This window comes from Gouania willdenowi, chromosome 3, assembly GCF_900634775.1.
Source record: "Gouania willdenowi chromosome 3, fGouWil2.1, whole genome shotgun sequence".
NCBI lineage: Eukaryota > Metazoa > Chordata > Actinopteri > Blenniiformes > Gobiesocidae > Gouania > Gouania willdenowi.
This window is the reverse complement of record NC_041046.1, coordinates 30960292-30978068: the sequence shown is the minus strand read 5'-3', so window position 1 is coordinate 30978068 and position 17777 is coordinate 30960292. Positions and strand designations below refer to the sequence as shown.

General features: G+C 35.8%; 2 protein-coding genes across 2 annotated transcripts; both read right to left on the bottom strand.

Moving 5' to 3' along the window:
• Positions 1-2989: 2989 nt before the first annotated feature.
• cyba (cytochrome b-245, alpha polypeptide) lies at positions 2990-6328 on the bottom strand. The gene is made up of 6 exons (XM_028438771.1): positions 6192-6328; positions 5871-5940; positions 4328-4402; positions 4153-4236; positions 3956-4037; positions 2990-3636 (listed from the first exon to the last, which is right to left on the bottom strand). Exons 1-6 carry the CDS (start codon positions 6247-6249, stop codon positions 3442-3444), a joined length of 564 nt encoding a protein of 187 aa, XP_028294572.1. The 5' UTR covers positions 6250-6328; the 3' UTR covers positions 2990-3441.
• Positions 6329-8628: 2300 nt separating this feature from the next.
• On the bottom strand, positions 8629-17665 carry mvda (mevalonate (diphospho) decarboxylase a). Its single transcript, XM_028438849.1, is given in 11 exon segments — positions 8629-9139; positions 9364-9450; positions 9452-9470; positions 9724-9848; positions 10618-10836; positions 11612-11686; positions 11814-12013; positions 13219-13365; positions 13442-13556; positions 15099-15169; positions 16049-17665. Coding segments are annotated over 11 exon segments (1200 nt in total). The 5' UTR covers positions 16110-17665; the 3' UTR covers positions 8629-9058.
• Positions 17666-17777: the final 112 nt, after the last annotated feature.

Sequence of the window (17777 nt, the reverse complement as noted above, 5' to 3'; positions counted from 1 at the left end):
AAAAAAAAAAAAACTTAAAAATAATAATAAATAAATAAAATAAAAAAAGACTCAAAACCAAGAAGAAACATATCGACTCTATTCAATTGGGTTTCTCAAATGGAGGTACGTGTACCCCTAGGGGTATGCGATGGTACTACATGGGGCATGCAAAAATATATACATATGTAGGTGTTTGTGTACATGTACTGTATGTATATATGTATGAACTTGTACAACTGGACGCATATATATGTGTGTATATTGATATATTTCGTGTGTACATGGTTCTCACACTTGCTTTGGCAATGTAAACCTGTTTTCTGATGCTAATAAAGCTGTTTTGAATTGAATTGAAGAAAGATTGATAATCATAAAAATGCTGATGAAAATCATACGAGGGTCAGTCTTGATCCCACACCAGGCAGAAGATGACTGGAAATGACAAAAACTATAGAAACAAATCTATTCAGAACCTACTAAATACTATTTCATTCCACCTATTTACAAAATGAGATTTTTTTTTTTTTTACATTCCTTCCATCATTATGCTCTATAGTTGTTTTTGCAAAATGTTGTAGTCAGACAAAAGGGGTACTACTTGGATTCAGAATCAAGAGAAAGTGTTGAAAACAGTTTGAGAAACACTGCTTTGTCTAATTAACTGAACATAATTTAAGAGTTCATTTGCAAAATCGGCTTTGAAGTCAAGGAAACATCAAAGCGATCAGCACACGCTACTTAAGAAGACTGGCAGTTGACAGTCGAAACATATGAGATTGCATAAATTTCCTGAAAAAATTTTGTCTGAATAAAAAAACCTTAACATATTGTTAAAAAAGAAGACAAAGATAACTTGATAAAATTATTACATGAAATTCAAGGAAACATCAAAGTGATCAGGAGACGCCAGCAGAAGATCAAAATACATTTCCTGAAAAACTTTGGTCTGAATAAATGAAACCTTAACACCCATCCATCCATTTTCTGACCTGCTTGCTCCATTATAAGGGTTGCGAGTATTTATCACCAGCTCTCATAGGGCGTTAGGCGGGGATACACCCTGGACAGGTTATCAGTCCATTGCAGAAACCAACATATTATTAAAAAAAGAAGCCAAAAAGAGCTTGCTGGAATTATTACGCGGAGGTCAAGGAAATATCAAAGTGATCAGCAGATGCCTCTGAAGAAGACTGGCAGTTGACAGTCGAAATAGGTCAGGAGATTAAAGTTGAAAAAAAATAAATGAAACCTTAATATATTCATCCAACACTGCATTACTACTTTTTAAAATGTTAAGGGCTTTGTTGTACTGTATGAATTTATGAAAAGCAGGGAATTTAGTTTTTATTTTGGAAAAGGAAGCTCATCTGACCTCAAATATTAGCACTGAGGTCAGTAGATGTAAGGCCTACAAAGAAATCAGTTTGGTTCTACTGTGGTGTTCATAAATCATTCTCAAGACATTTGGTGCTTGGTTGTAATATTTTATTAATATGACAAATTACTCTTGAATGTAGTTTCAGAACAAGTATGCGGATGAATCAGAAATAGGAAAGTGATGCCTCCAATTAATCTGTTTGAAAAGGTTTGTGTTCAATGTAGCCTCGTGGTTGACTTGCCAGGGTGGATTTTCTATTTTTTTAAATTAAATTTTTATTTGAAAAAACAAGTGATGTCAGATGCACTACAGGCAAATCCTGACCATTATTACCAGTGAGCCCAGCTCTGCCTGAAAGGCAACATGACAGACTAAAAACTACAGACACGACAGGGAATCTAAAGAAAATGTCTATGTCAACCAGACGGACTCATTTATTAGGGTTCACATTTTGGTAAAATGTTGATTTAGCACCTTCAAACATCATGTGTAGAGATGTCAGATATTTTCATTTCCCTGTCATCTTCAGTGAAATAGTGCATTGAACCTGCAGTGCTTCATAATCCAGCTGCATGAATACCATCAAAGACTAAAACATAGAAAATGTTAGACTAGTTTTAAGGTCGATGCATACCTTTTTTTCAGGTTGCTCTGGTCTGGGCGGCAGGAGGGATTTTGGTTTTGGTGCTGGCTCCATTCTGTCTGTCTGGGCTCGGGACGGGGTCACCATTGTGACCTCAACCCCTGGCCTGGGGTCATGGACTGTGACGGCTGTTTCTATGGATGGCTCTAGTGATTCTTTTTCCTTAGCGGCGGTCAGTGTTTTAAATGAATTTAGGGCTTAGCTGGGAGAGTCAGGGTGGGGTGTAAAGACTTTGAGTTGCCTCTGTTTAAATAATGTGACAAATCATTTTTAATTGCACTCTCCTACAAGAAACATGTTCAAGCAATAAAGTTTCCATTGATTGTTTGCTTTCAGAAAAATAATATTGTGGTGTGCTCTCTTTTGTGAGTTACTGTTTGTGTTAAAAATAAAGCTGTTAGCCTGCATGGCTGTTGTTTTATATATGAAATAGGAAGAGTCTGATCCTAGCACTTATTAGTTGTTTAACTGCATTAACTTTTTTCCCCAAACCTGTCATACAGCAGAGGGTGGCAAAGCTAGAATTAAGACTGTTGTTAGTTTGGCCTTTTTTTCATCCAAACATTATATTCCCTCATGTTGTGTAGAGAATTCAAAATAAAGCTAGATTCTCAACAATGCAGTGTTCTGCTTAGACACTCTAAAATAGAGGAAATTCACATGTTGCAAAAACAAACAAACTTTGTTGGAAATGAGGAAGTGTTTGTGTTTTCTTTGACTCCAGTAGCCTGAGTCGGCTATGACCAAAACATTGTTAAGACCGTATACGATAAACACAAACACGCTGAACTAGTTTTCCAACCAAAACCTAGGCCAGACAAATATACCGTATGTAAGATTTCAAGTATTACCAAAATAATGAGCGCTAAAAAGCACAGACATAAAAACAGTGGATTTTTAAGGTAATGAAAGTTTGCTTATAAATGAAGGAAATGCCAGAAATGGAGTGAACTTGTACCAAAGAAATTCCACATACTACAAATGTATAAAATGCTATAAGTTTATTTACAATATAAGTACAGGGAGTCTGATTTTGATCAGTTTTTCTTAAAATAAAAACGTATTTGTGTTACAGTGCCAGTACATACAGTATCAACAAAATCAATGCAACAGAAGTTCAAATGCAAAAAACATGATTGTTTTAACATTAATCAGAGCAGTAACAACATTTTCAGAGAACGTATCTTTTTCTTGTTCGAATATCGGCTACAGCTTATACACGTGTCGGTTTTATTCCTTCATGTTATCCCATGACCTTCATTTCGCTCCTCTTTCTCTCTCAGACGTCAAGTTTTGTGTCATTTGGTGTAAACGAGTGTGTAATCAATGTGCTGGCCTGTCACCCACTTCAGTAAATGTATATTTTTAAAAAAGGACTTTTTCCATCTCGAATCACAGAATGTAACTTTATGTTGCCAAAAGGTAGAGAAAGTTTGGCCTAGTACTCATCAGCAGTAGTAGAGAAAGGGTTGTCATACGCTGCACCCTCCAAGTCGTTTATGTTTTTCCTTCGCATCTCCGGTGGAGGTCTGGGTGGTGGATTCTGAGGAGGATTCTTAATGCTTTCTCCGACTGGTTTTCTCACGTCCTTTCGTGGAAGAATAGGCTCCCAGTGCTCCCCGCGAACAGCTGCCTAGAAAAAAAAAACAAAAAAAAAAAACAGGAAATATATTTCAAATGAGATCTGAAATACAATAGGTTTTTGTATTTTTTTTTTTTTTTATTATTTTTTTTTTTTACAGCTGGTGAGTAATTCAACTACTGACTTAACTTGTCAGACATCATCATCTTAAAGGTCATGTCTTAACAAACTGACACAATCGCTTCCTTGTTACCACTTCCTTGTTTCCGCCAACGATCATTTCTTTCCTCTGTTACCATCTTTATCAGTGCTGGGAAAGTTCAACATGCTAAACTTCTGAATATTTAGGTTAACATTAGTAGAAACTTACTCCCAAATAGATGAGGCTGGCAATGCCAAGGCAGACACATCCTAGCACGGTAGCGAGCATAAAACCTCCTGGGATGCAGATCCTACAAAAAAAACAAGAGAAACCAAGATGACAAAAAATGGAGACTTTTGTTGGACTGATTATGAAACACAGGAATGCTGTCCAGCAAAGGAAAGGAACAGCAACTATGAACTCACCCGGCGTGTAGAAATGCCCGAACATAATAGTTTCTCGTCAATGGTCCAAATGCTTTCACACACATTGTGAGGCAGTGCTGGCCTCTGGAAGAAAACACAATGAACACATGAGAAATCCTTCTTTTGCAGCTAAAGTCACAACTATTTGGAAATAAAATGCAACAGCAACACTTACGGCCTGCTCACGCTGGTGCCTTTGGCCCTTTTGCTTCGGGGGTACTCAAGTGCACACACAAACACACCTGCAGCACTGGTGGTCTTTTGTCAAGGGGGCTAATATATTTAGGCTATGGATACGTTAAACATATCCATAGACTACCACTCTATGCATATGCAGCGTTCCTCATTGGCCAGTTTAGGTCACGTGATAGGTGCACCATGTAACTTAAAGTTCCATCAGTTGTATTTTAGCTCATTTTTTTTTTTTTTTAGCTACCCCGCTAACCCTTTTATTTTAGCCCTATCCCTAACCCTAACCAAGGAAATACCCTAAAATGTTTATTTTTCTTGGACATGTATTTTTTAAAGGTGGACTTTGCAGTGTTAAATATGTTAAAATGAAAAAAAAAAATTATTTGTCAAATGTGGGATTCAAACCCACATTAACGGAGCGAAGAATCCTTGAGTGCAGTGCCTCAGACCACTCAGCCATCCTGGCACAGGGTGACTTAATGTATCTCTAGACTAGGGGTAAGTATTGGCAAGGATGCTGCAATACGATACATATCACGATACTTGGGTCGCACTACAATATTATCGTGATATTCTACCCAGTTAATATCAAAATTAAACGTAGAGATGAAAAATCAAGTTGCTGTATATGTTCATCAGAAGATATTTATCATTCAGAGGACAAATTCAGTCAAAACTATTTGCTTCAAAACATCCTATTTATTATTTATTCATAGTGTTTTGGCAGATTTTCACTGAAAAAAAGAAAATGCGGTGTTACACACTGCCATCATAATATCAGGTGCATCAAGTAACCATTGCAACACATTTGAAGCATTGTAACCACTGAAATATTGCACAAATACACAAAAATATTGATTAAAAAAAAAAAAAAAAAAAAAATCTATATTCTTAAATTACAAAAATCGATTTTATAACTTAAAAAAAATCGATTTAATGTCAGCACCCCAAAAAATCTCGATATATCGTGAAATCAATTTTTTTTTTTCACACCCCTACTCTAGACACATTCATATATTTATTAGGTATGATGCAATGGTACATTTGATGTAGTACGTGTCATTTATCCCTTTTTTAGTATTTATTATATGTAAAGCAATTTCTCCTACTAAGAGACGAACACATTTGACTATGTTGTTGATTTGTTTGTTTTATAGTCTAGTTTTATTTGTTACACAGTATAGTAGCATTTCTTATTATAGTATCATTTAAAACCATCATAAAAGAAAACAAGGCAGCTGACAATATACCACAAGTAACTATGGTTACTGTTTTTTTTTTTTTCATTAATATTATTAAGAGCTATCATGAATCATAAATTGTTTTTTGTTACATATTTAAAACCGAGTTTAGTTTAATATGTTTTCAGTTTCCAAATCTATAAAGACAATTTTTGAGTAATTAATAGTAACTCTCATACACACACACCACCACTCTGTTATTTAAATATTATATAGGTCCACTTTGAAACACAATACTTTTTTGGGGGAAAACCTTTGTCATAATAATTGCAAAATAAAGGATACATTGCATATGCAGCAAACTGCCATCCTCTGAACTGTCCACTCACACCCACAATACCCCCTGTAAGGAGAACTGAGACAGAAGCAGGAAGGGAAGAAGAGAAATCTAAGTTTTAGTCAGTTTCTATTTTAGAAAAAAAACACACAAGTAAAACTTGAAACAATTCTAAACAAAAATAAATAAATAAAATACATACATATATTTAGCCGACATGCCTAAATATAAGACAGCATCTGTTTGACATATAAAACCATCTTAAGGAATGTGTTAATTTCTTTCTCTAATATGTGAAATAAACACTAATCAGATGTTTTCATACTTACTGAGGCCTGCAGCCAGAGCCTGTTCATTGGCCCACATTGCCCACTCTATCTTCCCCATCGCGATCAAAGTCAATCTCCTTCAGCTGTGCTGTTTCTGAGCCGCTCCACTGTGGGGATTTCTACACGGAACTGAAGTTATTTACGGGCTGTGAAGGTGTGTCCACATGTAGACAGGCTGGGCTTCACCTCATGACGTCATTTCCCAAAAGAAGGCCGCCCAAGGGGGCGTGGCCACAATCACAGAGCAGGTGCGTTAGTTATTCTCACACTCAGTGGAACAGTAGAGCCAACTTTAGATGATGAAAACATAACATTAACAACTACAGGTGACTTGCAAAACATGAATACAAACTACTCTGAAAATAGACTAAGTAAACTTCACAATTACATAATTTCATCAAAAGATGTGTGACAAAAAAGGGACTTACACTTTTTAGCAATTTTTTTAAAATGTAATTATTTTTGTTCTGTTCTGTTTTTGTCTGTCTTGTGTTATTAAATGCAGTGTACTCTTGATGACAGCTGTCTGTGAAAATGACATTTTGTTTGTTAATTAATGCAATAAAGTAATAAAGTATTAAAAAAAGAAATAAAAATTGCACTTTGACGTATAAATGATACATAAAATATGTAAGGCACCGACAAAAACCAGACGACAAGTGACATATCAGTCCCTGCAGGATTTTCTCTTTTAAATTTCATTGATTTTGTGACAATTTTTTTTATTTATTTAATTTGGGTAAATTGGGAAAAAATTAATTCAGGAAAACTGAGTCCTTTGAAAATGACTTCAGTCATGTGATAAAAGCGTGGGAAAATTGTGATCCTCCAAATATAATGGAGTTTCATTGAATTTGTGTATTTAGGGCTGAGAGATCTACAACTGAATTATTTGGTAATTTACACAATTATTCATGTTTTTTTTGTTTTTTTTAACTTTCTTCTACGGGCTGAATTGAATGGTCTAAAGCAGTGGTTCCCAAACAGAGGTATGCATACCACTAGGGGTACAGGAGTACATTGCAAGGGGTACTTGGTCAGATTTAACAACGAATTAAAAAATCAGGAAATATTCCAAGTTTCTTTTTAGGCCAGTTTTTGGACAAATTCACCACAAACTAACAGTAGTAATGCTCAACAAAATCCTAAATGTTCTTGTAATGTATTGAAACAGGATTATTTGATGCTGTAGAGGCCATTTTATCACACTTCTGACAATAGTAGACAATAATTTGACATAGGAGACCATATTAACTTACTGTTGATGTAATCATAAAAGTTGCATTGTTATTTTTTAAACAAAGGACTACTTTAAATTTCACTAATTGTTTTGAATTTGTAGATTATGTTTAAGACACAGTTAGGGGTTTAGGAGAGCCCGCTGTTCCACAAATGAAAAAGCATGAGTCTATGGAGAGGGTACTAATGATTTGAAGGGGGTACAGATGATACGCAAGACAAAAAATATTGGGAACCACTGGTCTAAAGGGCCGGATTTGGCCCCCGGGCCTTGAGTTTGACACACGTGGACTAGTGTGTCCACACAAGTAAGCAACATATTGGACCAAACTTTGCATTTAATATCATAGAAAGACAAAAAATCAATTAAATTGAGTAATCTGGAAGAAAATACAAGTGTTGTCCTTTGTATACTTCAAAACGACTCTTTACGCATGTCCTTCAATCAACCAGCTAAATAATTATTACAGTAATCCAGTTTTGTGCTAACTTCTCATGCAGAGGACACAGAGGCCCAGACTATTGAATGGTCTTCTTCACAGCAGCTAATATAAAACGTTAAATCAGTGAGACAAGTCACACTGTAAACACACAGAGGATTTTTTCTATTTTATGGTATGTTTAAAGACTACTAAAAAGTGAAACACGCTGTGTGTGTGTGTGTGTGTGTGACTATTTAGTCAGCACCAATCCAGGCAAGGAGTAGAGAGAAACATGCAAATGCCACACAAAAAATGTCCCCATTCTTCCTCCACTGGGAATCAAACCCAGAACCCAGGGCATTCGCACAGTGGGGACACAAGTTTTAAATATAACATTTCTCAATGGTGTGCGGCCTCGATACCATTTCTTTTCAGCATTTCCCCTTTTTTAAAAGACGTTTTCTACAGAACGTGCAACTTGCATCATAGCCTTGGCCAATCATTATGTAAGATGCTCTTCCTGCTACGACTGGGAAGTACAGGATTGTTTCTTTGATAAGGCAGTCACTCATAAAGTAAGCAAACCAAAAGGACAGAGTTACCCCTGCACGTACCTGCTCACTACACCTATAATTAAGCATCATTTTTGGCAAAGTTGCATTTAATGTCATAGAAAAATCAATAACAATAGATTCATACAAGAAACTTGACAGATCTCTAAAATAGATTGTATTTTATTATTTACACATTTAGAAACTTAAATTTAATAACCCGATCAAAAATAAAATTAAAACAGTACACAAAAGGAAGAAAAAGGTTGAGAAATACAGTATACCATTAATGTATTTTCAATAATCCATGCAGGAGTATGTTTATTACCAGAAAATGTGTTTAATATTTCTTAAGTTAAACTAAAGTTCATCTTTACGAGGGAAACAAAAAGGTCTGGATACTTTTGCATCTTTAAATCAGTGTAACAATGTAGTGAGCCACACAATAGCACAGCAGAGAGATAAGACTATCAATAGAATTAAAAAAAAAAAAAAAAAAAAAAAGACAACATGCATCATTCATGATTGACATTGAAAATAAGGCGCTTGCTCGTATAAATTGTAGAAAACCGAGATCGATGTGATTGTCTAAAAGTCTCTGCTGAGGTTTCTTCCTTATTTCATAGTGAAGTGTGTCCTTGTGAGCTTTAGCCTATTACGCTGTTTTTAAAGGAAGTCCATCAGATGATAGCAGGTGCTGAGTGGAATCCTCCACAAAACAAGGTCCAGGTCCAACCTGTAGCAAATAATAATAACATAATACAATTTTAAAAAAACTAAAAACTTGTGGTTACATATGAAATGCAGGAATATTAGTTATTGCCTTAGTTTTAATTCAGAAAATGTAATAAAACAAATAATATTCAGCAAAAATAATGTGGCATAGAATGAATAAAAGAGGCAGGGGTGGAAAAGGCTTCATACATGTCAAAGACTGTTTAAATTAAAATGTGTATATACCTGGGTACTAATAATGTACTTTATTCCCTTTGGCAAAGGCTCAACACCAACGCCCTGTTTTAGCTCCTCAGACAAGCAGCACACTGAACGGGAGACCCTTAACTGACCTGCAAAGGAGGAAAAAGCATATTAGATGTTTCAAAAAGGCTTAAAACTATTCATTTAATTTAATTTCAAGCGAATAGTGTGGCAAGAAAAAAAACAAAAATATAGGTTACACAAAAATAATCACATACACTGACGCTTGAAATGGAGTGGGAGAGAGAAAAAACTTATGTTATACAATTATAATCGAAATTAGAGGTATTGCAATGGCTATCATTTATGAGATGTTAAAAGTGTAGAAGTGACCCAACTCACTCCTCTCCGTTGCTCTCTGGGGGGAAGAAGGAAATGAAATGTTGGATTACACCAACCAGCTCAGGAATGTGCTGCGCTAAAGTGAAGATCACAGCATTGGGTCCTGCATCAAAACTGTAGGCGGCCTGTGAGCAAACAAAGAGTGGGATTGTTACCGTTACGGCTTCCTTTGCCCTGCATGCCACTGAAAACCAACTACTGAACAAGAGCAAAGTTCAAACATAGTTTAATACGTTTTGTTATACTACAAGTACAAAGGAAATTAAACTATTTTAAAGAATCTAATTTACAAAAAATGTCATGGGAAGAATTGTGTCTACAAACATGCACATGACTCTAATTTCAGGTTTTTTTTTGTATAAGTTTTGTAAAAGTATATTGATTGGTACTTAGAGAGAGAGAGAGAGAGAGAGAGAGAGAGAGAGAGAGAGAGAGAGAGAGAGAGAGAGAGAGAGAGAGAGAGAGAGAGAGAGAGAGAGAGAGAGAAAAGCTAAATGAAAGAATTAAAAATATGGGTTTTTATGATGATTATTGTTAGTAAAAAATTATATTTCATAATAATGGTGATGGAAATGATCTATATTAGAACATGCACTGATAATACAAAGCAGGAGATGAGTGGAAATGATTAAAAAGTATAGAAATAAATCTATTCAGAAGCCACTAAATACTGTTTGATTCCACTTATTCACAAAATATTCATTCATTCCATCATTATGCTCTATTCTGAGAAAAATGTTGTAGTCAGACAAAGGGGGAACTTGGAGAAAAGGGGTAAGTAAGCCTATAAAGTGTGAGAACCACTGATGTCTACAATTGTTGTGATGAAATGCAGGTTTTTTAAAGTCTTTCACTGAGCTTGAGAGATTTTTAATACATGGCAGAAATGCTGACCCGTGTCTCTTTGTAAAAGCTGTTGTAACGATGCACCAGGTTGATGACCATCTGAGACACGCTGTTCAGGTAGAAGATTGGTGGGTAGGTGTCGAGGCAGGTGGCATGGAACTGGTTACTGTCCTTCATGGTTAGTTCAGCAAACACAGGGAAGTCCTTGTTTCGTACAGCTTGAATCATTTCCTCCATCCGGCCAGGGACCACAACATCTGCACGGTGCTGCACGTACACACAACGTCACAATGGACTTCATCTTCTTAGCTTAGATACATTATAAAGAGGACAAACTGCTCTCCTGACGGCATAGATGGAGGCTAAATCCCTCTAATAAAAATAATAATAATAATAATAATAATATATTAACCGTTGAAGGATTTTGTGTTGTAGTTCTTCCAACTGTTGGCTTCAATTTTTCATGCTTCATCTTTAAAACTATTATCTGAGAGTAGTTTCAGATATCTTAATTTTTAGATAGCGCTTTAAAAAAAACTCAAAGATACTTTAAAGCAAAAGTAGACATGATAAAATTAAAAGAGTTAATGTGATAATGAACATTTTACTACTAAAAGTAGTTTTAGCAGTTAAAAACGAAGTCTGAATAGATGAGTTTTGAGGCGTAATTTGAAAGTCCAGAGTGGTACAGTTTCAAATGTTTTGAGGGAGTGAATTACAGAGGGAGGGAGGAGCTGTAAATAAGGCTCTGATGATAGCCTTATGCTACGTTCACACCAAACGCGGTTTCTGCGGCACAAGCGAACAGATTACATGCAAAGTCAATGGTTTAATGTATACCTACATGGTACAATTAAAAGTATACTTAAAATATCTAAAACATATGATATCTGTTATACCAAGGCTTAACAGAAACCTTTCAATGGCTTCAAAGCCATAAAACAATGTGAATGAACTTTAATGTGTGTAAAAGATTCTCCTCCACTCTTGTTGCTTCCTGTAAAGTGTCTTTGACATATTATTATTACTAATAAAATATTACCTTTAATAGACAGCTCGTCTCTACACTGGTTTGCATTCCTGATGTGCTGCCTATTGGCTTGCGTTCAGCACTAGCCTGCAACAACAACACAAATCACATTTTTTTTTTATAAATAAAATGTACAACATAAAATACAGCACCAATGTCTGTTAACATGCAAAATGATGGTAGCACATAAACCTTAAATGTCTGAGAGATTTACCACCAGTACGAGGATTCTGAGCTCCGGCCAATGTGTCTCTGGCGCCACCTGCTGAGCGATGCTGTCCTTACCATCACTCTTCTGTCCCATGATCCACTGGACAAACCCACCATACATGCTGCGACACGCACTACCAGAGCCCTGACGAGCAATGGCAGACAACTCTCCCTCCACACCATACACCCGAGCGAGAGAGAAAACTGCAACACACAACATTAACCTAGAGTTTACACAGGGGCCAAGAGGTGCAGGGAATTACCATCGTAGTAAAGAAATACAATCTATAGCTTTAGGGCCTGTACTATGAAACTGGATGAGTACATCATGGATATCTCTCTGCTAGCGGCTTTCACCTAACCAAACATTCTCCATCAGAGAGCTCCTGTACTACGAAGCAGGATATAAACACGTGCACTTAAGCGAAGGGATTTCAGCCTGGCTACGTCTGCGCAGTGTCAGACCAATCACAATCATGAAGAAACTGTGTAGAGCAACTCACGTCACAATTGAGGAATAATTCTTTAAAACTATGATTAATTAAAATCTATAATTCAGACAAAAACAACACTGTTGCTGCAGAAAAAGCAGGAAGGAAGGAACACAGGCAGGAATCAGAATCAGAATTCCTTTATTAATCTCATGTGGAAATTGCTTATGTTACAGCCAAAAAAATCACAAATAAAAGAATAAAAACGTTAACAAAGACAAAAGAAAGAATAAACGTTAAATAAGGGTATAATTAAGTAAACAACGGTTTAAAATAGGGATCAGATACACACACAGGAAGCTGCCGACACTGTTAAAGTGTAAAAACGTGAGATTATACATACGGCACATACGTGTTTCTATTCACGTAGCCCTCCTCAATTTATCACACTGGAATGAGAGCGCATTGTTTCACTGTAGTATGTTCCTGCTGATGCTGTCCGTTTCACCATAGTTTATGTATTAATGAGAGAAAGAATGAAATTTGACTAAGTTTCCACGTGATTTAGCGCTGTAAGAAGACAGCCAGCTTTGTAGTACAACACACACACCGAATAAATTACAAAATTTGCATAATAAGAGGAAATCCAGCTTCGTAGAACAGTCCCTTAGAGCCAAAAATAAATATTGCAAAAGAAAGATTCTTCTATTGCCCACTTTAACAAATTTGCAAAAAATGTTGGCACTTGGGAACAAAATGGTCTTTTATCAGCAAAAATATATACTATTGGCATTTGTGTAAGTTACATATTATATATACTGCATATAATCTACATGGATTAAAACTAAACCCAATGCAGTAATTTTTAAATAATGCTTAAAAAAAAAGACTTAATTAAGGACAATTCAAAGACAGCGTCCACAGATCTGTGTATCTTGGCTCATGGAGAAACTGATGCTAATGGTTACAAACTCTCACCCAGACAGGCAAAGCCAGCTGCTGATGAGGCAAGTCCAGCTGCTGTAGGAAAGTTGTTGACAGAGCAAATGTGGACTTTGTGAGGCAAACCAGCTGAATCCAAACCAGAGCTACCGTCCTTGCGCCTCTTCCGTGCCAACCGCTGAACTGATCACAGAAAAAGGTCAAATCACATTGTGCCTTCTGTTTTCTCAAAGGAAAAAAAAAAAAGAGTTTAACTTACTCTCTCTGAGGCACGCCTGCAGCCTTGGATGTGTTATGTCTTCTTCTTTGCCATTGAGCCATATTTGATCTTGTTCAAATGATTTGCTGGTTGCAACTGTTGTGGTTGTTTTGAGCTGGTGAGAAAAAGAAGAGTAAAATAGATTTAATTCAAAATATATCGTGATATAATGACTCTCTATTCTGTCTGTTGATGACTATTCTAGCATCAGGTGCAAGGCAAAGAATACCTTAAACATGTCAGTCTGTTAGAGTGATAACATAGAAGAAAACTCACACACTTATTCACTCTACAGCAGACAACCTAACTGTGTGACCTTTAAAACAAATACACAAAATGACTCAAAAATATACAAAACGACAACAATACATCAAATTACATAAAAATACATTAAACAACTCCAAGAACACACCAAACAACAAATGCACACAAAAGCCTCAAACACAGGGAACAACAACAACAAAACAAAAAGCATAAACACACAAAACCTATTTGTTCTTTCCTTTATTAATTTTCAAATTGGTCATTTTTATTCAAAATGCTGACATTAATTCTGAAAAAGTGGACCTTGCATGAGACAATGAACATTTTTGTGGCCCCCCACTGTGATACAAGATGTCCATCTACACTCTACGAGAACATGTAAATTCCCAGCAGGAGGGCCCCGGTCCACCTTAGGGGTCAAACCTAGCCTTCTTTCTGTTTAGTGCTATAATCACTCAACACTGAGCTGTCCAACATACAGTGTACTTCCATACTTCAATCATGACATTGTGGTTGGTTTACAATAGTTTAAATAAATAAATAAAGAAAGTAACAAAGCAAAAAGGAAAAACAAATATGCACCAAGAGAATTTCAATCTTTTGGAAAGGCACACATACTTCAATTCAATATGCTTGAGGGAAGCAATAAACTACTATAATATTATACACATACAAGAGAGGTATAACATGAATTTAAAAATTTTTTTTTAAAAAAACCTGAGGTTAATGGAAATTTGAATAAGATTAATCAAGTTTTAAGCCAAGTAGCAGAAAAAGCTGATCCAAAAGCAGCAGTTTTATGTTACAGTGACTTCATGTTATCGATGGAAATTTGCATGAGAAATGAATGCTTGAAATCCTGATACAAAACAAGTCATGTTTAGACGACCTCTAGAATGGATTAGAATCAAGTTGAAGGCTGCTACAGCTCTCCTTGTTCTGAACCAGAGAACAGAGTAGACCTGTTCCTGATGAACTAATGCAGGGGTCAAACCCAGTTGGTAATCACAGAAAACATTGACAAACATGTGTATAATATTTATCCATCTATATGCTTTCCTCAACTCTATATTTACTGTTTGCATTAACCCACCAAAACCAATTCCCCAGTGTATAGTGTAAACTATAGCTGGAAAATAAATTTAAAAAAAAAAAATGTTTCTGGTTGTAAAATAACAACATCCTAACATGACATCTATTAGAGCATAAAAAAACCAAAACTATTAAAATGTAAAAAAAAAAAAAAATAATAATAATAATAATAAGAAAAAAGGAATCACAATTCATGATTCACACATGGAATTTTCTACTGACAAATCATTAAAAATCAGTAATAACGTATAACCTAGAACTTTAAACTGACCAAAGTCTTATTCAAACACATTTCAAATACCTGGTCTTGATGCAAAGTGACGCTCAAAGACGAGTTAATGGGTAGAATTAAATCTTCATTTCTCTTACCCCCTTTAAAAAAATAAACAAACAAGAATTTAGTGTTTTGTATGATCATTCATCAACATGAAAAGAGATTTAGTTTATTTTTTAATTTGTTTTATTTTTGAACATGTAAAAAAACAATACACATGAAATAAAAAGAATGTCACAAACAACTTCATTTTCAAAACAAGTCAAAAACACAAAGTCAGAAGATTTCAATAAAAAGGAGTAGGAAGAAGTATGGGTGCCAGGGATGTCCCGATACAACTTTTTCATTTCCGATATGATACCGATATTGCAGCATTAATCATACTTCTTTCTTCTCTCTCTCTTTTTCTTCATGTTCTTCAGTTAGAAAAGGCTTGACCAAGTGATGTTAGTCAAACAGAGAACAATAATAATGAAAAAAACTGACCCATTTATTACATTCATTTTTACCTTCAACATAATATCTACAGTATTCTGTAATCGGAAAATTTGAATCCATATTCGTTTTGAGGCTATTATTGGACCAAAATCCGATATCGGATCGGGACACCCCAATGGTTGCATATTGTGTGTATATATATATATATATATATATATATATATATATATAATAAATTAGCAGCTCATAGATATACTTATACATATAAATGCACCCATACATATATTTACACTGTATATGTACAGAGGTACACCTATGCATACATACATCAATATACATAAATAAACAATGTATAAACAGTAATATTATATACTACCCATATACAAGTTTTCACACACACACACACCCACACACGCACGCACGCACGCACGCGCACACACTTAAATGAGTTTAAACAGGTAAATGAGTTTAAACAGAAATGTCTTGTCAACGCTAAAGCTTACAAAGCTAACAGTAAGGCAAGTCTAATGCATACTTACAGTACTTAATGACTGCTATGTTAACCGGAGCAGTACATGTCACTATGTGATGTTTATCCATAATTCTCAGCTCAATCTTCCACCTCAGAGTTCACACAGTTTGAGGATCTACTCATGTTTAGCTCCGTGCCGAGTAGCTAACTGCTAATGAATGGAGCTCATCCTCTGTGCTCGATTGGCTGATGCTGAACATGTGTTTAAAATCTAAACCTATCAGAGTTGAGAACATTGGACGAGGGTCTTAGTAGCCAATAGGAAGCCATCTGGCCAGGAGTCGCTCGTAAATGAGGCAACGTTGGAACCCGCCCCTAAGGAAGCGCCTGTCAATCAAAGCGGGCAAACAGGGAGGGTGCTGTTAAAGTACCTCTAACTATTTGTTCTGCATGAACATTGATAGAATTCCAACAACAACTCTATTTAGCCATGGAAAATGAAGTTATCTGATGGAATTTTCCTACTTTGAGGTGTTTATTTAGAGATGGGACAAAGTTCACGAGATGGGCTCATATTTTTAGAAAGGGAAAAAAATACCCTTTTTTTTTAATTTCCCCCATTGGGAATCAATAAAGTTTTATTTTATCATATCTTACATTAAATATTTGACTTTTGTATTTGTTTTAACAAATGTAAAGTGTTTTTGAAAAGTGCTTATCAATAAAATGTATAGTTATTATTGATGGTAAACAAGATTTCCGTGTGTAAAAAGGACAGTATGAGTTCTCACTTTGAAAAGGTGAATTCACGAGGTACACCATTCACTAACCAGGTCCATGATTATTTTTATTACCCTATTATTTTACAAATTTGAAGGAAGTGCACAAGATGGAAAGGCCGGTAAGTGAAACAAACTGATATCACGCTTCCGCAAATTTTCCATCTCCAAAGAATCAAAGCTCCAACGGGGAAAAAATGATCTAAATCTCTGTCAGACTCGCTGTTTACACCATCAGCTATGGCCAGTTTATACCTCTTGACCTTTGACCTCATGTGTGAAAACTGAACCAGAGCGAGTGTGTGTAAAGGTTTATAGTGTTTATATCTAGCATTCACATTTCTATCCCTTTGGTTACAAAAAATGTTAAGCATGTAAAATGATTATTTTTTGTATTTCTTAATGTGCGGCTGATAAGCCCTGAAACTGTTGCTTTTTTTGAATTCACGCACGTGAACTGTTTTAATCACCTCAAGGTCAGCAAAGGAGGTTGCATGTGATAGATGATCATGTTTGTGACACCTCCAGTCATGAAGACATACAGACATACCGATAGACGCAGACAGAGGCACAGACATGGAGGAACTAAACATCCTTCCTCTGATCCCCTGCATGTGGGCTTAGACTGCTGAACTTCCTGTGAATAAACCTCATTGAAATGACATTACTCTTGTCATCTGTCCTTGGAGCTGTTCAATTAAAAGATCCAAGAAGGTAAACCTTACACATGACAATCGTGTGTGTTTGAGCTCAAGATCTGATTGAATTCATGTGTAGTATCAGATAATAAATGGACAGTATGATTAAAAATCAAGTCTAAATTCAAGGAGCAGGAATCAGCTAATGCTGGGACTAAACTTGTAGGCAGACCATTTTCCAGTCAAAAGACATGGACCTCCATGTTCCATTAATATAGAAACTCAGCACTGCTTTTGATGATCTAGGACAGTGCTTCCCAACCTTTTCTGTCTCATGTACCCCCCCCCCCCCCCGAGGCCTCTCTTCAGATTAGGACAA

Excerpts from the sequence above, each read along its gene's own strand:
- cyba (XM_028438771.1), bottom strand. The coding sequence starts at position 6,249 with ATGGGGAAGATAGAGTGGGCAATGTGGGCCAATGAACAGGCTCTGGCT. Across the intron at positions 5,941-6,191 it reads GGCTCTGGCTGCAGGCCTCA|TTCTCCTTACAGGGGGTATT; the intron begins GTAAGTATGAAA and ends CTTCTGTCTCAG. Across the intron at positions 4,403-5,870 it reads CAGTTTGCTGCATATGCAAT|TGCTGCAGGTGTGTTTGTGT; the intron begins GTATCCTTTATT and ends AAAGACCACCAG.